This window comes from Pelophylax lessonae, assembly GCF_965119305.1.
Source record: "Pelophylax lessonae genome assembly, chromosome: 8".
Classification (NCBI taxonomy): domain Eukaryota; kingdom Metazoa; phylum Chordata; class Amphibia; order Anura; family Ranidae; genus Pelophylax; species Pelophylax lessonae.
This window is the reverse complement of record NC_138775.1, coordinates 271200950-271225104: the sequence shown is the minus strand read 5'-3', so window position 1 is coordinate 271225104 and position 24155 is coordinate 271200950. Positions and strand designations below refer to the sequence as shown.

Here is a 24155-nt window from a genome sequence, read left to right as displayed (position 1 = left end):
CGGAGTTTCCCTACCGGAAGAAAAACTCTTGTCCTGACTGTGTCTAGAATTAGACCCAGATATTCGAGCCTCTGGGTGGGAACCAGAAATGACTTTTGCTGGTTCACCAGCCATCCGAATTCCTGTAAAGAAATCATAGTAATTTCTATGTTTTGTAGCAAGGTCTGAGGAGACTCTGCATGAAGCAGAAGATCGTCTAGGTAACCAAGGATCGATATGCCTCTTTGGCGCAGAAGTGCCAACATTGGGGCCAACACCTTCGTGAAGACCCGCGGAGCCGTGGCGAGACCGAAAGGTAACGCCACAAACTGATAGTGGCTCTCTTCTACGGAAAACCGTAGAAACCGCTGATGTCCTGCGAAAATGGGAATGTGAAGATATGCGTCCTTGATGTCTATGGACGCTAGGACATCCCCTGGATGCAGGAAGGCTGCTACTGTGCGAATGGACTCCATTCTGAATCTTCTTATGTTGACAAAAGAATTGAGTGCCCTTAAGTCCAGAATTGGACGCACTTTGCCCCCTTTCCTGGGTATTGTAAATAGGTTTGAATAAAACCCTTGAAACCGTTCTGTCCAAGGATCGTGGACTACCACTCCTTGTTGTAGTAAATCTGTGACTGCTCTCCGCAGATCTTCTAAACGATCTGCGGACAGTCGGATATTGGAAGGGAAGAATCGCGCCGGTGGGAGAGATCGAAACTCGATCTTGTACCCTGACCTTATGACTTCGCAAACCCATTTGTCCGGGATTCTGGAAAGCCATGGATCCGGGAACCGGCGAAGACGTCCCCCCACCCCAGTTATGGGTGGGGGCGCACCTTCAGGCTTTGGACGGTTTATCTTCAGGTCTGGAGGGGGCGGGCTTTTGCTTGCCCGACCAACGACCCCTGACGCCTCCTGCAGGAGCTTTGGAGGACTTAATTTTTTCACACGCGGGACGAAAAAACCTCTTGTGAGCAGAAAAAGAAGGCCCTCGTCTTTGACGAGTTCCTTTACCTTTAAAATTTTGCGGTAAAAAGGTGCTCTTTCCACCCGTGAGATCCTTAATGATCTCATCTAAGTTGGCTCCAAATAGACGCTCTCCTAAAAAGGGGATATTAGCCAATGCTTTTTTGGAACCTTGGTCGGCTAACCAACCTTTTAGCCACAGTGTACGCCTGAGAACCACTGCTGAGACTGATGCTCGCGCCAATAATGGAGTGGCGTCTAACGCCGCATCACACACAAACTGTAACCCCTGTATCATTTGTTCCAACAAATCTGATACCGCCTGAGGGACCTCTTCTAAGTCCCGGCGTAACCACTTGGTCCATTCAGTTACAGCCTGCGAAACCAGACCAATAGCTATTATAGGTCTGAAAGCTGATCCAATCAAGGAAAACATGGTGCGAGACATAGCTTCTATCTTGCGATCCACTGGATCTTTAAAAGACGGAGCGTCTTCTAGAGGAATAACCGTGGCTTTATTCAATCTAGCAATTGGTGAATCTACCACAGGTGGTTCTGTCCATTTTTTAATGAGGGTTTCCTCAAACGGATAACGCCTGTTAATGCGTTTAGAAATAGTAAAAGTGCGTTTTGGCAGACGCCATTCTTCTTCGATTGGATTGCCAAAACATTTGGGCAATGGAAAAACCTTCGCCACTTTGATGCGTTTTTTAGTCCCAAAAGGGATTTCAGTTTCAGCTATTTCCGATGGAATACCCTGTAATCTTAAGGTTTCTTGAACAGATACAATGAGTGCGTTTACCAACGCTTCCTCTCGGGCTATGGCTGATGCCGAAACATCCTCCTCGCTGTCTGAAGAGACAGGACCCGAGACACCAATCCCAGATGAAGTACCTGCAACTGCAGAAATAGGCTCAGAGTCTGAATCCGAGGTTTCAGATAATAAGGGGTTAGGCGGGGGTCGCTTTCTTGCGCCCTGTCCCTGACAAGCCACTTCCACCCGGGACACAAACGTTTTTTTTTTTGTGTGTCTCCCCCTAGCGCAATAGCGCCCCTCAGAGTACCTGCTTCTCGATCCCACAGAGAGAGAGAGGGACCCCCAAGGCTCACCAACCGATGCAGTGAAGTTTCCAACCAACTGCAGTCAGCGTCTGTCTTTTACAGACTGGAAGGAGCTGTTGCTTTTTCCCGGGTAGAAGGACGTGGCTCCGCCCCCTGTGTACGCCTTCCGGCGTTCCCAGCTCTCCACGAGGTAGCTGGGCTCACGAAACATGGCCGCCCCCATAGAAGAGACATAAGACTCCAAAAACATGGCGGCCGGCGTGACCTGAGGACATACATGCACTTGGTCTACGGCAAAATGGCGGCGGACCGCCGAAATCGTTTTCCCAGCACATCCACCTGCATCTCTGCTAAGAGGCGATATATGGATCTACAGGAGATATACTACAAATAAGGTAGGATTATACCTCCTATGTCTGCTGTAATGTTACAGTCTGCTGGGTAGAGTGTTAGCTCTCAAACCAAGTCCACTTCCCACAAACACATGCTGTATTACAAGGGGGACTTATTAGTATCAGATATATACTGACCATATATGGAGGGGCCCATAATTCATACTGCCTCATAACGAGGAAAGAAAAAAAGGGAACGTTTACTTACCATACCGAACCGACAGGCACCCTCTCTTCACAATACCCTCTCCACCGGGGTGGGGGGTTGTGGACCACTCCGGACGCCTCGACTCTGTGGTTCCTGGCGTCCAAGTGAGACTTTTAACTCGCAAGGTCAGTCCCTCCAATGGGACTCCGTCGCGGCCGACCCAGCGCGGAGCTCTGGTCTGCACGCGCTCGTAGGCAGAAACCGGGGTGACCACTGGATCTCAACATCCAGCCCGTCGCCCGGCCCCGCATACTTACTTGAATGTGTCGCGGCCGACCAAGCGCAATGCCATGGTCTGCGCGCGCTCGTAGGCCGGCTGGGGTGACCACAAGTGTCGCCCAGTCCGGCATTTTTGCTTGAAGATCTCACAGGAAAAACACTGGAGAAAAAAACTACCTAAAAAATGTCTTTTTCTAAAGAAAAAAGTCTTGCCAGGACCAAAAGATCCCAGCAAGGAACTTAGGTCCTTACTCCTGACTAGACAGAAAAAAACTGATTCCCTGTAGCAGAGAGAGGGAGGATATACCCTCAGGGACTGCCCCTAAGGTGGAGCCAGAACGTTTTGTCTTTCTGCCTAGTCCTACTCCTGCGGAGACAACATAACCCAGCTCTTGAGAATCAAGAAGACTACGTCTGTCAATGAGCGATAGAGAAAAAAGGACATCAAATTCGTTTAGGTACAGCATCGCACGACCGCGCAATTGTCCGTTAAAGTCACGCAGTGCCGAATCGCAAAATATCCCCTGGTCTTTTAGCAGGAAAATCCTCCGGGGCTTAAGTGGTTAATGTAGAAGAGACAAAACATCTCTTCTGCAATAAAAATCCTGCCTGTTTGCCAATTGTCGTTTATTACCTACAGTTCCACTTTAATTTTTATATACAAAATAAGGAACAGGAACAGCTGCTTTATCAGAAGCACTAAACCAGACCATTTTTAACACTAGGAAACTTAAATCAGCAGCTTTACATAACATATCAAGCATGTAGAATTATTTAAGAGCGGAAATTTTCCCTTTCGCTTACCATCCTGTACCTCACCAGGGTGCTGTAACTGTAATGTCTATCGAGCCTGGATTTTACTGCTGTGCTTGCTTCTCCGCTCCGTCTCATCCATATAAAAAAGCTTCCTACTCCAATAAAAAATTCTGAGCTCAATCTAGCCACTTAGAAGGACTCCTAGGACCCTGAATTAAGAAATATGGCTGTTCTGAGAAGAGTGTACAGGAAAAAAAAAAAAAAAAACAATCAGCATCAGCTACTGACATAGCTACAGATCATATTTATGTTTGGCAGCTAGTTATTTAGTGACTACCATGGCATGTGTGCGCAAATAAAATTACCATGAAAAAAATATATTTACAGAGCAACATCTGCCCAAGGGATAAGAATATGGGGAAGACGTAGCAGATATAGAGAATATTTTGCTTTAGGTCATTACAGGTTTGGACACAAGGCATGTGCACCTGGTGCATCAACATGAAAAAAACAAACAGGAAATATTATAAATGTAAATATGACTCATGAAGGAGCGGCTCATAGTCATCACCAGGGGCACAATAACAATCTATAAACCAATATTCACTGCCACAATCAGAGGTTCGTTTACAAAACACTGGGGTGTGAAAAATCTGGTGCAGCTCTGCATTGAAACCAATCAGCTTCCCTTTATTGTTGTGAAAGCTCCATTGAATGAGCTGAAGTTAGAAGCTGATTGGTTACTATGCACAGAAAACCAGATTTTGGACTCTCCGGTCTTAGTAAATCACCCCCCCCCCCGTGATGTAAATGATCACTTTGGCCATGCAAGTATATATTTATGTACTTAAAGCGGTACCGCTTTTTCACTTTTAACTACAGGTAAGCCTATAATAAGGCTTACCTGTAGGTACACTTAATATCTCCTAAACCGGCACGGTTTAGGAGATATTTGCACTGCATGCAGCCGCTCACGTGAGCGGCTCATGCGCTCTTGCGGACCTTCAGCTTCCCTTGCCGGGAGCTTGCCGGAAAATGATTCCCGCACGCATGCACAGGCGTGACATCATCGCGGCTCTGGCCAATCACAGCGCTGGAGCCGCCGAACCCGGAAGAGATGCTGTGGGATCATGTCAGCGCCCGCAGCGGTGTCCAGGGATCCGTGTTGGGGCTTCCTTCTAAGGTAATTCATAATGAGCTAGTATGCAATGCATACTAGCTCATTATGCCTTTGTCTTGCAGGTTTTTTTTATTTTTTTTATTTTAGGTTTACAACTGCTTTAACCACTGGAAGATGTTATGACCAGAGCATGTTTTGATATTTAGCACTAAGCTACTTTAAGGCCCCTTTTCACACTTGTGCGACTTCAACGTCGTGCAATTTTACCACGAGTTTGACTGGGCTTGAATGTCTTTGGCCTTAAAACGCTTCAAAATCGTGCCAAAGTTGTGCAGGGACTACTTTGAAGTCGGTGCGACTTCAAGTCGCACAGATATGATTGGCACTCATTGGAAATAATGGAGAACGACTTGTCATTCGATTTTGCAGTCCCAAATCGCATGACAAGTCGCACAAGTGTGAAAGGTGCCTAAAAGGGATTGTTAGCCCCCGTTCACACTGGGGCGACCTGTCAGGCGACCTGGTCGCCTGACAGGTCGCCGTAGGTCGCCTTCCATAGAGAAGCTGTGGACCCGTTCTAATAGGAGCGACACAAGTCGCTCCGACTTAGAAAAAGGGTCGGGAGCTTCTTTGGGGTGACCCGGAGCGACCTGCATAGACTTCAATGTTATGAAGTCCGTGCCGGCCGCTCCGAGGTCGTGGTGCGAGTAGCGCGCCGCGACCTATGAGGTCGCCCGGCAAAGTAGCGTCGCCCCAGTGTGAACGGGGGCTAAAGGAAGTTTTGTTTTTGTTTAATCTTAATGCAAAAAAAAAAAAAAAAATGGATTTTTGTAAGAACTTACCGTAAAATCCTTTTCTCTTAAGCTCATTGACAGACGTAGTCTTCTTGATTCTCAAGAGCTGGGTTATGTTGTCTCCGCAGGAGTAGGACTAGGCAGAATGACAAAAACGTTCTGGCTCCACCCTAGGGGGCAGTCCCTGAGGGTATATCCTCCCTCTCTCTGCTACAGGGAATCAGTTCTGTTTAAAGCAGTACAGAGAAATTAACCCAACCCAACTCAATGATAGAGGGGCGGGTACTACGTCTGTCAATGAGCTTAAGAGAAAAGGATTTTACGGTAAGTTCTTACAAAAATCCATTTTTCTCTATCGCTCATTGACAGACGTAGTCTTCTTGATTCTCAAGAGCTGGGACATCCAGAAGCAGTGCCACAAATGAGGGGTGGGATTGACAAAATCAAATCCAATCTAGTAGGCCCAACCGGTGCCAAACTAGAAGTTTAAAAGGCTCATTATAAACAAAGAATGAGACTAAAGAAAAAATTTTCCAACGGAAAAAAACCCTCGAGGTAGACCACTGGTCTCCTCAAATTGCGGCCTGCAAAACCTTGCGGCCAAATGAGGCATCAGACGATGCCATTACATCAACTTTATAATGTTTAGAGAAGGTATGCACCGACGACCAGGTAGCCGCCTTGCACACCTGGACCACTGACGCCTGATGGCGAAAGGCCCATGACGCACTAAGTGCCCGAGTGGAGTGCGCCTTAACAGGGAACGGGGGCTCCCGACCCTTAATAGAATAAGCCTGCACTATCGTCTGTCTGATCCATCTGGAAATGGTCGCGGCAGATGCAGGCAACCCCTTTTTGGGTCCATCTGGGATCACAAAAAGTGAATCCGTCTTGCGAAACGAGTCTGTCGTTTTCAAGTATACCCTGATCGCCCGGACCACATCCAAGGAGTGCAAAGCAAATTCCCGAGGATGACTGGGCTTAGGACACAGGGAAGGTAATACAATTTCTTCATTCAGATGAAATTCTGAAACTACTTTTGGTAGGAAGGATGGATTCGGACGAAGAACCACCTTATCTCTATGAACCACCAGATATGGTGAACGACAAGATAATGCGGCCAGTTCTGACACCCTGCGTGCAGAAGTAATAGCCACCAAGAAGGCCACCTTCTGGGACAACGTGGGTAGAGGAATCTCCCTAATATCTTCAAAGGGAGGTTTCTGAAGAACCGACAACACTAAATTAAGATCCCAGGGGGGTAACGGCGCATGCACTGGCGGAGCCAGATGTCGCACCCCCTGGATGAAATTCCGCACCAAGGAATGAGTAGCCAAAGGCTTCTGAAAGAAGATGGCTAATGCTGAGACCTGACCCTTGATAGTACTCAAGGCCAGTTTCTGCTCAACCCCTTGTTGCAGAAAAGCCAATATTCGACTAATCGAATAAGACCGAGGACGGAACCCCAAAGGTTCACACCATGCAATGTAGGACTTCCATGTGCGATGATAAATCTTTCTGGAAGTCGCTTTCCTTGCTTCAACTAGAGTAGGAATAACTGAAGCTGACAAACCTTTGTCCTTCAGCACCTGGGTCTCAATAGCCAGGCCGTTAAAGCCAGCGATCGTAAAGCAGGATGGAGGATCGGTCCCTGAGACAGTAGATCCTCTCTGAGAGGAAGTCTCCACGGGACGTCCGCCACCAGTCTGACCATGTCGGCGTACCAAGCTCGACGAGGCCAGTCCGGAGCTACCAGGATTACTGGGATTCCTTCCTCCTCTACCCTGCGAAGAAGTCTTGGCAGTAACGCGAGAGGAGGGAAGGCATATATTAGCTGGTATTGCCCCCACGGGGCGATCAGTGCGTCTGCGGTTTCTGCTAGAGGATCGCGGGAGCGAGCCACGAATCTCTGAACTTTCCTGTTGAATCGTGATGCCAACAGATCCACATCCGGGGTGCCCCACCGTAGGCACAACTGGTGGAAAACGTCTGGATGGAGGGACCATTCCCCCTGATCCAGGGTCTGACGGCTGAGATAATCTGCCTGCCAATTCTCCACCCCCGGAATGAACACCGCAGAGATTGCTGGAACAAATCGTTCCGCCCAGCGAAGAATGCAAGCCACTTCTTTGGCCGCTCGGACACTCTTGGTGCCCCCCTGGTGATTGACATAAGCCACGGCCGTGGCATTGTCCGACTGGATCCGAACCGGGCTGCCCTGGAGCTGCTCGGTCCAGTGAATCAGACAAAGTCTGATCGCTCTCAGTTCCAATACATTTATCGGTAATCTGGATTCTTCCGGGGACCAAAGTCCCTGGGCAGATAATTGACCGAGAATTCCTCCCCATCCGGATAGACTGGCATCCGTGGTCACTATCGTCCAATATATTGGCAGAAATGACTTTCCCTGGCTGAGCATTGGAGACCGAAGCCACCAAACCAGAGACTCTCTGGTCTGTTTGCTCAATCGTATCTGATTGTCCAGGGATTCCGGATTCCGATTCCATCTGAGGAGAATCTCTTGCTGAAGAATTCGGGTATGGGACTGGGCAAATGGGACTGCTTCGAATGAAGCCACCATCAACCCCAGAACCCTCATGCAAGTCCGAAGGGAAGACCAGCTGTTGGACAGTAACAACTGGACTGCTGATTGAATCTTTCGAAGTTTCCCTACCGGAAGAAACACTCTTGTCCTGACTGTGTCTAGAATTAGACCCAGATATTCGAGCCTCTGGGTGGGAACCAGAAAAGACTTTTGCTGGTTCACCAGCCACCCGAATTCCTGTAAAGAAATCATAGTAATTTCTATGTTTTGTAGCAAGGTCTGAGGAGACTCTGCATGAAGCAGAAGATTGTCTAGGTAACCTAGAATCGATATACCTCTTTGGCGCAGAAGTGCCAACATTGGGGCCAACACTTTTGTGAAGACCCGCGGAGCCGTGGCGAGACCGAAAGGTAACGCCACAAACTGATAGTGGTTCTCCTCTACGGAAAAGCGTAGAAAACGCTGATGTCCTGCGAAAATGGGAATGTGAAGATAGGCGTCCTTGATGTCTATGGACGCTAGGACATCCCCTGGATGCAGAAAGGCTGCTACCGTGCGAATGGACTCCATTCTGAATCTTCTTATGTTGACGAAAGAATTGAGTGCTCTTAAGTCCAGAATTGGACGCACTTTGCCCTCTTTCCTGGGTATTGTAAACAGGTTTGAATAAAACCCTTGAAACCGTTCTGTCCAAGGAACGTGGACTACCACTCCTTGTTGTAGTAGATCTGTGACTGCTCTCCGCAGATCTTCTAGACGATCCGGAGATAGTCGGATATTGGAAGGGAAGAATCGCGCCGGTGGGAGAGATCGAAACTCGATCTTGTACCCTGACTTTATGACTTCGCAAACCCATTTGTCCGGGATTCTGGAAAGCCATGGATCCGGGAACCGGCGAAGACGTCCCCCCACCCCAGTTATGGGTGGGGGCGCACCTTCAGGCTTTGGATGGTTTATCTTCAGGTCTGGAGGGGGCGGGCTTTTGCTTGCCCGACCAACGACCCCTGATGCCTCCTGTAGGAACCTTGGAGGACTTAGTTTTTTCACCCGCTGGACGAAAAAACCTCTTGTGAGCAGAAAAAGAAGGCCCTCGTCTTTGACGAGTTCCTCTACCTTTAAAATTTTGCGGTAAAAAGGTGCTTTTTCCACCGGTGAGATCCTTAATGATCTCATCTAAGTTGGCTCCAAATAGACGTTCTCCTGAAAAGGGGATATTAGCCAATGCTTTTTTGGAACCTTGGTCGGCTATCCAACCTTTTAGCCACAGTGTACGCCTGAGAACCACTGCTGAGACTGATGCTCGCGCCATTAATGGAGTGGCGTCTAACGCCGCATCACATACAAACTGTAACCCCTGTATCATTTGCTCCAACAAATCTGATACCGCCTGAGGGACTTCTTCTAAGTCCCGGCGTAACCACTTGGTCCATTCAGTTACAGCCTGCGAAACCAGACCAATAGCAATTATTGGCCTGAAAGCTGATCCAATCAAGGAAAACATGGTGCGAGACATAGCTTCTATCTTGCGATCCACTGGATCTTTAAAAGACGGAGCGTCTTCTAAAGGAATAACCGTGGCTTTATTCAATCTAGCAATTGGTGAATCCACCACAGGTGGTTCTGTCCATTTCTTAATAAGGGTTTCCTCAAACGGATAACGCCTGTCAATGCGTTTGGAAATATTAAAAGTGCGTTTTGGCAGACGCCATTCTTCATCGATTGGATTGCCAAAACATTTGGGCAATGGAAAAACCTTTGCCACTTTGATGCGCTTTTTAGTCCCAAAAGGGATCTCAGTTTCAGCTATTTCTGATGGAATACCCTGTAACCTTAAAGTCTCTTGGACAGATACAATGAGTGCGTTTACCAACGCTTCCTCTCGGGCTATGGCGGATGCCGAAACATCCTCCTCACTGTCTGAAGAGACAGGACCCGAGACACCAATACCAGATGAAGTACCTGCAACTGCAGAAATAGGCTCAGAGTCTGAATCCGAGGTTTCAGATAATAAGGGGTTAGGCGGGGGTCGCTTTCTTGCGCCCTGTCCCTGACAAGCCACTTCCACCCGGGACACAAAAGTTTCCATAATGGCTGACAAAGATTCAATTGTCAATGGGGTGCTGGAGGATCCCGCAGACCCCTCGAGGGGATCCGGAGGAGATACATGAGTGGCAGGGTCCATGTTAATACAGGACACTTTGCCAGCAATAAACAAAAAAACCTTTTTTTTTTTTTTTTTTGTGTGTCTCCCCCTAGCGCAATAGCGCCCCTCAGAGTACCTGCTTCTCGATCCCAGAGAGAGAGAGAGAGGGACCCCCAAGGCTCACCAACCGATGCAGTGCAGTTTCCAACAAACTGCAGCCAGCGTCTGTCTTACACAGACTGGAAGGAGCTGTTTGCTTTTTCCCGGGCAGAAGGCGTGGCTCCGCCCCCTGTGTACGCCTTCCGGCGTTCCCAGCCCTCCACGAGGAAGCTGGGCTCACAAAACATGGCCGCCCCCATAGAAGAGACATAAGACTCCAAAAACATGGCGGCCGGCGTGACCTGAGGACATACATGCATTCGGTCTACGGCAAAATGGCGGCGGACCGCCGATATCGTCTTCCCAGCACATCCACCTGCACTCTGCTGAAAGGTGACATATGGATCTACAGAGATATACTGCACATAAGGTAGGATTATACCTCCTATGTTTGCTGTAATGTTACAGTCTGCTGGGTAGAGTGTTAGCTCTTGAACCAAGTCCACTTCCCACAAACACATGCTGTATTACAAGGGGGACTTGTAAGTGTCAGATATATACTGACCATATCTGGAGGGGCCCATAATATATACTGCCTCATAAATGAGGAAAAAAGGGAACGTTTTACTCACCATACCGAACCGACAGGCACCCTCTCTTCATAATACCCTCTCCACCGAGGTGGGGGTTTGTGGACGCCTCGACTCTCTGGTCCTGGCGTCCAAGCGAGCTTTTAACTCGCAAAGTCAGTCCCTTTACTGGGACTCCGTCGCGGCCGACTCAGCGCACTGGTCTGCACGCGCTTTTAGGCAGAAACCGGGGTGACCACTGGATCTCACATCCAGCCCGTCGCCCGGCCCCGCATACTTACTTGAATATGTCGTGGCCGACCAAGCGCAATGCCTGGTCTGCACGCGCTCGTAGGCCGGCTGGGGTGACCACAAGTGTCGCCCAGTCCGGCATTTTTGCTTGAAGATCTCACAGGAAAAAAACACTGGAGAAAACTACCTAAAAAATGTCTTTTTCTTAAAGAAAAAAAGTCTTGCCAGGACCAAAAGATCCCAGCAAGGAACTTAGGTCCTTACTCCTGACTAGACAGAAAAAAACTGATTCCCTGTAGCAGAGAGAGGGAGGATATACCCTCAGGGACTGCCCCCTAGGGTGGAGCCAGAACGTTTTTGTCATTCTGCCTAGTCCTACTCCTGCGGAGACAACATAACCCAGCTCTTGAGAATCAAGAAGACTACGTCTGTCAATGAGCGATAGAGAAACACTGTGTGCAACACCCCCCTTCATCCCCACTAATACTAACCTGAGCCCCCTCTCTATCCAGCAATGTTGCAGGAGTGTCTCAGCTGCCCTGGACTCCCCTCCTCATTGGCCAAGACAGCAGCGCAGCACTGGCTTCCACTGCTGTCAAAGTCAGTGAGCCAATCAGGAGGGAGAGGGGACGGGGCCAGGGCGCGGCTCTGTGTCTGAATGGACACAGGGAGCTGTAAATCACAAAAGAAGATGAGTGCTATATAGCACCCCCTTTTTCCTGCGCTCGGAACCTGGTCCTCAGGCTGCCTCAATCCCGGAACTCGTGCTAATATTAGGCATCCATGATGGCTAGGCTTTGCTGCCCCTTACGACCAGGGCGGTCGACCAAACACTGAAAATACAAAGCAAAGAAGAGGGCGCACCAGCCTAGCGCATTATCCTCAGCGAGTTTATTTAAATAAAAATAAAAATCAGCTACTCACAAACAATCGTAAAATTCAGGCACATCAATTCCATACATCTGGCTCTTGCCAGAAGATCAACGTCCTTTACTGGAAGCAGAGGGCTGACGCGTTTCGAGGCCGTGCCTCTTCCTCAGAGCCTGTAAATCACAAGCTGCTTGCTGTGGGGGGCACTTAACAGGAGGGAGGGGCCAGGAACACAGAAGAGGGACCCAAGAAGAGGAGGATCCGAGTCACTCCAAAACCAACTGCACAGAGCAGGCAAATATAACATAATATAAAAAAAAAAAAAAAAAAACAAAGACTTTACAATCATTTTAACTGATAATCGTGAGGTCATGCAACACTGAACACCATATTTTTCACACAAATCGAGCTTTCTTTTGGTGGCATTTCATCACCATGAGGTTTTTTTATTATATAAATGAAAAAGGACCGAAAATGAAAAATATATGTTATACATTTTCTTCCGTTATAAAGATTTACAATAAAATAATTTTAAAAAAAGATTTTTTTTTTTTTATAAACTTAAGCCAAAAATTGTATTCTGCGTTTGACAAAAACCAAATAAAATCCCAATAAGGTTCCTTTCACACGGGCTTTCCAATCCGGTCCGCTTTGTCAGTTTTTCAGGCGGACCTGATCAGATGCTCCTGTCCGTGAAAGCCGGATGGGTGGAAGTCCTATTTTCCATCTGTCTGGAGTATTGGATAGAATCAGATGAAAACGGACAGGCGGTCCTTCTCATCCAATCTCCCATAGAGGAGAGCGGGGTTCTGACAGCTCCGTCTCTGCAAAGTAAGCGGAGGTGGAACTGCCATCTGCCTGCTCGGCAGATCGATCGAACAAAACAGAGTCCGCCGGGCGCACCGCCCGTGTGAAAGGAGTCTTAGAGTATATTATTTGTTTGTGTGAAAGTTATGGCATCTTCAAACCTATGGTGTATATATACTGGAGTATACGCAGCTATAGACACTAGGTCCTGATCTCACATACATAGGGTTTCCATCCGTCCGGATTTCACGGACAGGATCGGAATGCAGATGGCAGCGGAGATGTCTCCCCTGCCATCCCCCAGCTTCACACTGCTCTCCACCCCACCACCCCCCCCCCCCTTCACACTGCTAACCCCTGCCATACCCCAGGTTCACATTGCTCCCCACCTACACCTCCTCTCCAGTATAGTATTGCCCTCCATAGGGTCCTTTCACACTCAGTTTTTCTTCTATACTCGCTTTACCAAAAGCAGGAGAGAAAAAATGAAACGACCATTAGACCTTCACACCGGCAGGTTGCGATTCGGTTGCATTTTTAAAAAATCTCTATTTTTGGCGCATGAATGGTTTAAAAAAAAAAAAAAAGTGGCAACACACAACCACCTCATGGAAATAAATTGAAAACGCATCAAAAACACACCTGTGGCTACGTTTTTGATCAAGTGTACTTTTTTCACAGGCAAAACACTGGAAATACGGCAAAACTCCATAGGCAATTTTACTGCGTTTCTGCAAAAAAGCCGTGAGAGCCCCAGAGCCCCATTTTGAAACCAACCCTACAAGGGCCTTTACCAACATACCCCCCCCCCCCAATACAATACTCTCCCAGCCATAACCCCCCGCCCCCATTCTCTAACCTGTCATACCCCCCCCCCCATTCTCTAACCTGTCATACCCTCCCCCCCCCATTCTCTAACCTGTCATACCCTCCCCCCCCCCATTCTCTAACCTGTCATACCCTCCCCCCCCCATTCTCTAACCTGTCATACCCTCTCCCCCCATTCTCTAACCTGTCATACCCTCCCCCCCCCCATTCTCTAACCTGTCATACCCTCCCCACCCCCCCCCCATTCTCTAACCTGTCATACCCTCCCCCCCCCCATTCTCTAACCTGTCATACCCTCTCCCCCCCTCCCATTCTCTAACCTGTCATACCCTCTCCCCCCCTCCCATTCTCTAACCTGTCATACCCTCTCCCCCCCTCCCATTCTCTAACCTGTCATACCCTCTCCCCCCCCCCCATTCTCTAACCTGTCATACCCTCTCCTCCCCCCCCCCCCCAATTCTCTAACCTGTCATACCCTCTCCTCACCCCCCATTCTCTAACCTGTCATACCCTCCCCCCACCATTCTCTAACCTGTCATACCCTCTCCCCCCCCCCATTCTCTAACCTGTCATACCCCCCCCCCATTCTCTAACCTGTCATACCCTCCCCCCCCCCATTCTCTAACCTGTCATACCCCCCCCCCATTCTCTAACCTGTCATACCCTTCCCCCCCATTCTCTAACCTGTCATACCCTCCCCCCCCCCCCATTCTCTAACCTGTCATACCCTCCCCCCCCCCCCCATTCTCTAACCTGTCATACCCCCCCATTCTCTAACCTGTCATACCCTTCCCCCCCCATTCTCTTCTCTAACCTGTCATACCCTCTCCCCACCCCCCATTCTCTAACCTGTCATACCCTCCCCCCACCATTCTCTAACCTGTCATACCCTCTCCCCCACCATTCTCTAACCTGTCATACCCTCTCCCCCCCCCCATTCTCTAACCTGTCATACCCTCCCCCATTCTCTAACCTGTCATACCCTCTCCCCCCCCCCCATTCTCTAACCTGTCATACCCCCCCATTCTCTAACCTGTCATACCCTCCCCCCCATTCTCTAACCTGTCATTCCCCCCCATTCTCTAACCTGTCATACCCCCCCCCCCCATTCTCTAACCTGTCATACCCTCCCCCCCCCATTCTCTAACCTGTCATACCCCCCCCCCCATTCTCTAACCTGTCATACCCCCCCCCCCATTCTCTAACCTGTCATACCCTTCCCCCCCCCCCATTCTCTAACCTGTCATACCCTTCCCCCCCCCATTCTCTAACCTGTCATACCCTCCCCCCCCCCCATTCTCTAACCTGTCATACCCTCTCCCCCCCCCATTCTCTAACCTGTCATACCCCCCCATTCTCTAACCTGTCATACCCTCCCCCCCTATTCTCTAACCTGTCATACCCTCCCCCATTCTCTAACCTGTCATTCCCCCCCCCCCCATTCTCTAACCTGTCATACCCCCCCCCCCCATTCTCTAACCTGTCATACCCTCCCCCCCCATTCTCTAACCTGTCATACCCCCCCCCATTCTCTAACCTGTCATACCCTTCCCCCCCCATTCTCTAACCTGTCATACCCTCCCCCCCCCCATTCTCTAACCTGTCATACCCTCTCCCCCCCCCCCCCATTCTCTAACCTGTCATACCCCCCCATTCTCTAACCTGTCATACCCTCCCCCCCCCCCCATTCTCTAACCTGTCATACCCTTCCCCCCCCCCCATTCTCTAACCTGTCCTACCCTTCCCCCCCATTCTCTAACCTGTCATACCCTCCCCCCCATTCTCTAACCTGTCATATCATACCCTCCCCCCCATTCTCTAACCTGTCATACCCTCCCCCCCCATTCTCTAACCTGTCATACCCTCCCCCCCCCATTCTCTAACCTGTCATACCCTCCCCCCCATTCTCTAACCTGTCATACCCTCCCCCCCCATTCTCTAACCTGTCATACCCTCCCCCCCCCATTCTCTAACCTGTCATACCCTTCCCCCCCCATTCTCTAACCTGTCATACCCTCCCCCCCCCCATTCTCTAACCTGTCATACCCTCTCCCCCCCCCCATTCTCTAACCTGTCATACCCCCCCATTCTCTAACCTGTCATACCCTCCCCCCCCATTCTCTAACCTGTCATACCCTTCCCCCCCCATTCTCTAACCTGTCATACCCTTCCCCCCCCATTCTCTAACCTGTCATACCCTTCCCCCCCCATTCTCTAACCTGTCATACCCTTCCCCCCCCATTCTCTAACCTGTCATACCCTTCCCCCCCCATTCTCTAACCTGTCATACCCTCCCCCCCCATTCTCTAACCGGTCATACCCTCCCCCCCCCCATTCTCTAACCTGTCATACCCCCCCCCATTCTCTAACCTGTCATACCCCCCCATTCTCTAACCTGTCATACCCTCCCCCCCCCCCCATTCTCTAACCTGTCATACCCCCCCCCCCCATTCTCTAACCTGTCATACCCTCCGACCATTCTCTAACCTGTCATACCCTCCCCCCCCCCATTCTCTAACCTGTCATACCCCCCCCCATTCTCTAACCTGTCATACCCCCCCCCCATTCTCTAATCTGTCATACCCCCCCCCCCATTCTCTAACCTGTCATACCCCCCCCCCATTCTCTAACCTGTCATACCCTCCCCCCCCCATTCTCTAACCTGTCATACCCTCTCCCCCCCCCATTCTCTAACCTGTCATACCCTCACCCCCCCCCATTCTCTAACCTGTCATACCCTCTCCCCCCCCCATTCTCTAACCTGTCATACCCTCCGACCACTCTCTAACCTGTCATACCCTCCCCCCCATTCTCTAACCTGTCATACCCTCCCCCCCCCCATTCTCTAACCTGTCATACCCTCCCCCCCCCATTCTCTAACCTGTCATACCCTCCCCCCCCATTCTCTAACCTGTCATACCCTCCCCCCCCATTCTCTAACCTGTCATACCTCACCCCCATTCTCTAACCTGTCATACCTCACCCCCATTCTCTAACCTGTCATACCCTCCCCCCCCCATTCTCTAACCTGTCATACCCTCCCCCCCCCATTCTCTAACCTGTCATACCCTCCCCCCCCCCCCCATTCTCTAACCTGTCATACCCCCCCCCCCCATTCTCTAACCTGTCATACCCTCCCTCCCCCCCATTCTCTAACCTGTCATACCCTCCCTCCCCCCCATTCTCTAAACTGTCATACCCCCCCCTCCCCCCCATTCTCTAAACTGTCATACCCCCCCATTCTCTAACCTGTCATACCCTCCCTCCCCCCCATTCTCTAACCTGTCATACCCTCCCCCCCATTCTCTAACCTGTCATACCCCCCCCCCCATTCTCTAAACTGTCATACCCTCCTCCCCCCCATTCTCTAACCTGTCATACCTCCCCCCCCCCCATTCTCTTACCTGTCATACCCTCCCCCCCCCATTCTCTAACCTGTCATACCCCCCCCCCATTCTCTTACCTGTCATACCCTCCCCCCCCATTCTCTAACCTGTCATACCCTCCCCCCCCCCATTCTCTAACCTGTCATACCCCCCCCATTCTCTAACCTGTCATACCCTCCCCCCCCCATTCTCTTACCTGTCATACCCTCCCCCCCCCCATTCTCTAACCTGTCATACCCCCCCCCCATTCTCTAACCTGTCATACCCTCCCCCCCCCCATTCTCTAACCTGTCATACCCTCCCCCCCCCAATTCTCTAACCTGTCATACCCTCCCCCCCCCCAATTCTCTAACCTGTCATACCCTCCCCCCAATTCTCTAACCTGTCATACCCTCCCCCCCATTCTCTAACCTGTCATACCCTCCCCCCCCATTCTCTAACCTGTCATACCCTCCCCCCCCCCCATTCTCTAACCTGTCATACCCTTCCCCCCCCCCATTCTCTAACCTGTCATACCCTTCCCCCCCCCATTCTCTAACCTGTCATACCCTCCCCCCCCATTCTCTAACCTGTCATACCCTTCCCCCCCCCCCCATTCTCTAACCTGTCATACCCTCCCCCCCCCCATTCTCTAACCTGTCATACCCTCCCCCCCCCCATTCTCTAACCTGTCATACCCTCCCCCCCCATTCTCTAACCTGTCATACCCTCCCCCCCCATTCTCTAACCTGTCCTCCCCCCCCCCCCCATTCTCTAACCTGTCATACCCTTCCCCCCCCCCATTCTCTAACCTGTCATACCCTTCCCCCCCCATTCTCTAACCTGTCATACCCTTCCCCCCCCCATTCTCTAACCTGTCATACCCTTCCCCCCCCCATTCTCTAACCTGTCATACCCTTCCCCCCCCCCCATTCTCTAACCTGTCATACCCTCCCCCCCATTCTCTAACCTGTCATACCCCCCCCCCATTCTCTAACCTGTCATACCCCCCCCCCCCCCATTCTCTAACCTGTCATACCCTTCCCCCCCCCCATTCTCTAACCTGTCATACCCCCCCCCATTCTCTAACCTGTCATACCCTCCCCCCCCCCATTCTCTAACCTGTCATACCCTCCCCCCCCATTCTCTAACCTGTCATACCCTCCCCCCCCATTCTCTAACCTGTCATACCCTCCCCCCCCATTCTCTAACCTGTCATACCCTCCCCCCCCATTCTCTAACCTGTCATACCCTTCCCCCCCCCCCCCCCCATTCTCTAACCTGTCATACCTCCCCCCCATTCTCTAACCTGTCATACCCTTCCCCCCCCATTCTCTAACCTGTCATACCCTTCCCCCCCCCATTCTCTAACCTGTCATACCCTTCCCCCCCCCATTCTCTAACCTGTCATACCCTTCCCCCCCCCCCATTCTCTAACCTGTCATACCCTCCCCCCCATTCTCTAACCTGTCATACCCCCCCCCCATTCTCTAACCTGTCATACCCCCCCCCCCCATTCTCTAACCTGTCATACCCTTCCCCCCCCCCATTCTCTAACCTGTCATACCCCCCCCCATTCTCTAACCTGTCATACCCTCCCCCCCCCCATTCTCTAACCTGTCATACCCTCCCCCCCCATTCTCTAACCTGTCATACCCTCCCCCCCCATTCTCTAACCTGTCATACCCTCCCCCCCCCATTCTCTAACCTGTCATACCCTCCCCCCCCATTCTCTAACCTGTCATACCCTTCCCCCCCCCCCCCCCCATTCTCTAACCTGTCATACCTCCCCCCCATTCTCTAACCTGTCATACCCCCCCCCCCCCGTACCATGGATGTCCTTGTGTCCGATGCTATGGCTCCGGATGAGGGAGGACAGGCGGCGGATGTCTCCCCGGAATACACATTCATGGACGGGGAAGGAGGCCTGGCTGAGGGCCGGATTGGACGGGATGATCCGGTGATTGGAGAAGCTCTTAGCATTCTTATTCCTCCCGCCTTCCCCTCCGCTCTCCTCGTCCGGTTCCAGCAGCTCCTCCTCCTTGCACGGCTTGTGGTCCCGGCGCAGGGGACGGAGCTTCTCCCCGGTCATTGGAGCGGCTCACACCCGGGGCATCCCTTCCTTCCCTCACAGGAACAGCGGCGGACCTCCCGCGGCCATCTTACAGCTCAACTCTCGCGAGACCTCTACGACCCGTCGCGAGACTTTCACCTCATGGAAGGGGGGGAGTGGGCGGAGACGCATGCGGGTGACCGAGGTGGGCGGAGAACAGAACGGGCCGCACACAGCAAGCACGTGATTGGCCGAATCAATAGGCTACGCAGAAGCGGGGGGCGGAGCTGACTGTTCACCACATTCCAAGCATCAGCAGTGTGAAGGGGCGGGGCCAAAGCTTCTTAAGGCGTTACTAAATCCAAAGCAGTAAAATCAGTGTGTATAAGCAGTAAAGCATGCTTGTTGTACTCACTGTGGAACCTGAGGGGTTAATCCTTAGCATTGTGTAAAAAAGGCTGTTTGATCCTGTCTTCTTTGATCCTCCCTTCTTCCACTGTCCCCAATCCATCTCCTGATAACACAGAGTCTATGGAGTCACTCTGCACATGCTCAGTTTGGTGTGTATTGATATCTTGGGAGGGTGCATGTGATCAGCACAAGGCCAATCAGCACTGTCCAGACAGAGGTCGGGGGTCCTGCAGCCTCATAGGACAGTCAGAGGAGAATGAAAACTCCTCCTACAAGCTCTAACCAGACACTGATAGAAGTCACAAGACTGCTATATACTGCTGATGAGAAAAGGGATTTAGCAGCTTGTATTTAAAATAATTGCATTTCCATGTTCTGTGTACTGTGGGAGAGCAGATATAATGAGTGCAAGCTCCTGGGTTTAGTAACACTTTAATCACTTCCCATCCAGGCCAATTCTGACACTTCTCTCCTACATTTAACCACTTAAGCCCCGGAAGATTTTACCCCCTTCCTGACCAGGGGGTATTTTGCGATTCGGCACTGCGTGACTTTAACGGACAATTGCACGGTCGTGCAACGCTGTACCTAAATGAATTTGACGTCCTTTTTTTCCCCACAAACAGAGCTTTCTTTTGGTGGTATTTGATCACCTGTGCGATTTTTTGATCATGCGCTATAATCAAAAAAAGAGCGTCAATTTTGCAAAAATAACAATATTTTTCACATTTTTTTATATGAAATTCCCCAAAAAAAATGTAAAAATCTAAATTTTTTAACATTTTCGGCCAATTTGTTTTCTGCTACCTATGTTTGGTAAAAAAAAAAAAAAATCGCAAAAGTGTATTTTGATTGGTTTGCGCAAAAGTTATTGCATTTACTAACTAAGGGAAAGATTTCTGTAATTTTTGGTGTTTTTTTTAACGCGTAATGGCGGCGATCTGCGATTTTGTTTTGCGGGACTGCGACATTGCGGCAGACAGATCGGACCCTTGACTGACATTTTTGGGGGTACCAGTGACATTACTACAGTAATCAGTGCTATACATATGCACTGTTACTGTAAAAATGACACTGGCAGGGAAGGGGTTCATTTTATTGGAGAGGGAGGGGTTAATGTATGCCTGGTGCTTACTGACATGTGTGGGGGGAGGGGACTGAGTGACACAGGGACAGATCGCATGTTCAGCTATGCTGAACCCTGCAATTTGTCACTGCCTGTCAATTAGGAGATCCGCCCGCTCTGTTTACACAAGCAGGCAGATCTCCAGACTCGATTCCCCAACGATCGGGGGAAGAGCAGCGTCGATCGCCGGCGCTCCTCCCCTGGCCCGACTCCCGCTGTGACTGAAAACAGTGGGAGCGAGCCTCCGGCGACGCGCGCGTGCCGCCCACAAGGGGCGGAGTCCAACGACATAGGTCTACGTCACTGGACGATAACGAGCCACTGTGCCGCAGTAGCAGCACAGTGAGCAGACGGCAAGTGGTTAAAATAATTGCATTTCCTCGTTCTGTGTACTGTGGGAGAGCAGATATAGTGAGTGCAAGCTCCTGGGTTTAGTAACACTTTAATCACTTCCCATCCAGGCCAATTCTGACACTTCTCTCCTACATGTAAAAATCAACTTTTTTTTTGTTTCGAAATTTTTATAGAACCCCAAACATTTTATATACAGTATCTCACAAAAGTGAGTACACCCCTTACATTTTTGTAAATATTTTATTCTATCTTTTCATGTGACAACACTGAAGAAATGATACTTTGCTACAATGTAAAGCAGTGAGTGTACAGCTTGTATAACAGTGTAAATTTGCTGTCCCATTAAAATAACTCAACACGCAGCCATTAATGTCTAAACCGCTGGCAACAAAAGTGAGTACACCCCCTAAGTAAAAATATCCAAATTGGGCTCAAAGTGTCAATATTTTCTGTGACCACTACTATTTTCCAGCACTGCCTTAACCCTCTTGGGCATGAAGTTCACCAGATCTTCACAGGTTGCCTCTGGAGTCCTCTTCCCCTCCTCCATGACGACATCACAGAGCTGGAGGAAGCTCCTTGCGCTCCTCCACCTTTCGTTTGAGAATGCCCCACAGATGCTCAATAGGGTTTAGGTCTGGAGACATGCTTGGCCAGTCCATCACCTTTACCCTCAGCTTCTTTAGCAAGGCAGTGGTCCCCTTGGAGGTGTGTTTGGGGTCGTTATCATGTTGGAATACTGCCCTGCAGCCCAGTCTATGAAGGGAGGGGATCATGCTCTGCTTCAGTATGTCACAGTACATGTTGGCATTCATGGTTCCCTCAATGAACTGTAGCTCTCCAGTGCCGGCAGCACTCATGCAGCCCCAGACCATAACACTCCCACCACCATACTTGACTGTAGGTAAGACACACTTGTCTTTGTACTCCTCACCTGGTTGCCACCACACATGCTTGACACTATCTGAACCAAATAAGTTTATCTTGGTCTCATCAGACCACAGGGCATGGTTCCGGTAATCCATGTCCTTAGTCTGCTTATCTTCAGCAAACTGTTTGCAGGTTTTCTTGTGCATCATCTTTAGAAGAGGCTTCCTTCTGGGACGACAGCCATGCTGACAATCACGAGTGCCCAGCGGACATCGGGTCCGCCGGTCACACGCGCGGGGGGGTCCGTGACCAAGCGGGAGTGCGCCTCCGGCGGTACGCGCTCGCTCCCTAGAGCCTCACAGGCTAGCGACGTAGTCCTACGTCGCTTTGCCTGTGAGGGGCTGACCGCCGCAGTAAATAGTCATGAGGCGGTCGGCAAGTGGTTAAAGAGATTACCGTTGGTGGTGTTCAACCCTCCTGCACACCTTTGATGCAAAAGAATAAAAATACTGCACCCGTCAGAACCTCTCCTCTCATTATTCAATCGATGCCAAAGGGGCTGCTATAGGTGTACTCAGATTTGTTGCCATCGGTTTAGGCATTAACCATTTTAAGGCCGAAAGGATTTGCCCCCTTCCTGACCAGGCCCTATTTTGCGATTCGGCACTGCGTTACTTTAACGGACAATTGCGCTGTCGTGCGACGCTGTACCCTTTTTACCCCCCACAAATAGAGCTTTCTTTTGTTGGTATTTGATCACCTGTGCGATTTTTATTTCTTGCGCTATAAACAAAAAAAGAGTGACAATTTTGGAAAAAAAAAAACAATATTTTTCACATTCTGCTATATGACATTCCCCCAAAAAAATTTTTAAAAATCATAATTTTATAAAATTTTAGGCCAATTTGTTTTCTGCTACAAATTTTTGGTAAAAAAAAAAATCGCAATAAGCGTATTTTGATTGGTTTGCACAAAAGTTATCACGTCTACTAACTACGGGAAAGATTTATGTCATTTTTATTGTTTTTTTTTACTAGTAATGGCGGCAAACTGCAATTTTTTGCGGGACTGCGACATTGCGGCGGACAGATCAGACCCCTGACTGACATTTTTTACACTTTTGGGGGGGACCAGTGACATTACTACTGTAATCAGTGCTAAAAATATACACTGTTACTGTAATAAAGCCATTGGCAGGGAAGGGGTTAACCCTGTGGGTGATCAAGGTGTTAAATGTGAGCCTAGGGGAGTGATTCTAACTGTGGGAGGTTGGGCTTCTGAAATGACCATAGAGACCTGCGATCCTATATAGCAGAATCACATGGGCTCTATGATCATCCCAGGGAGAAGAAAGGTCAGCTGTGTTTACAACACCCGACCATCCTTCTCTCTCAGCAGGGAACGATCGCGGGTGTGAGACAATTGGAGCCGCCTGACACACGCATCGGCTTCCCCGCTGACTAGCGGGGGCGGGAGAGTACCGCTGGTGGCGCGCGGTTTGCCCCCTAGACTCCTGAGAACAAGCGCCATACATGTATGTCGATTTGCCTGGGAGCGGCTGCCTGCCGCAGTACATCTGCGGCGGGCGGTTGCAAACTAGTTAATGGCTATGTGTTGAGTTATTTTGAGGGGACAGCAAATTTACACTGTTATACAAGCTGTACACTCACTACTTTACATTGTAGCAAAGTGTCATTTCTTCAGTGTTGTCACATGAAAAGATAGAATAAAATATTTACAAAAATGTGAGGGGTGTACTCACTTTTGTCAGATACTATATGTAGCACCCTACAAGGTAGGTGCTAGGTAAAGTGTAGTGGGCCTTGTCTGCTTATCAGCAGGGCCATGATTTTCAGCTGGGTTGTCATGGTTCCCAGGTGTGGCTGTTGAGACTGGGGAGTCTCCCCACTGTGCTCAATGAGGGCTCTCATTGGGCAGTGGAGGAAACCCCGGCCAATGGCACACCCAGGCTTGTATTTACCCCAGAAAGGCAGATTCTGCTGCACAGCATTCTGGGAGTGGGTATAAGTTTTAGGGGAGCACATGACGCAGTGTCTTTGGCGGGAAGCAGAGTCTCAGGAGGGAGGGTACGGCTGTCTCTCCTCCTGTCAAGAGGAATCGGGTTTCCCAGGTGGCTTGCCTCAGGGGACAGAGGGCTGAGCTGAGCTGCAGAGAGGATCCGGTGTGCTGAGGACCAGCGGAGCTGAGAGGGGTCGAGTTTCAGGAAATCATTCCCAGTTCATGAGTACTGCAAACTGCCCCTGGGGGTCTGCCTAGTGAGAGGGGACCACTCCGGAGAAGGTCAGAGGGATCCGGAAGCTAGCTAGCCGGTGCAGGAGCAAAGTAAAGGGGGTGCCAGTGT

At 50.2% G+C, this 24155-nt stretch overlaps 1 protein-coding gene across 1 annotated transcript in view; it reads right to left on the bottom strand.

Moving 5' to 3' along the window:
- The window catches only part of ANKRD13C (ankyrin repeat domain 13C), a 117037-nt gene extending 97865 nt beyond the window's left edge, over positions 1-19172 (bottom strand). The window contains exon 1 of the mRNA XM_082266106.1: positions 18810-19172. Within this exon, the coding sequence (XP_082122232.1) occupies positions 18810-19071 (262 nt within the window). The 5' untranslated portion in view covers positions 19072-19172. The remainder of the gene's footprint in view (positions 1-18809) is intronic.
- Positions 19173-24155: the final 4983 nt, after the last annotated feature.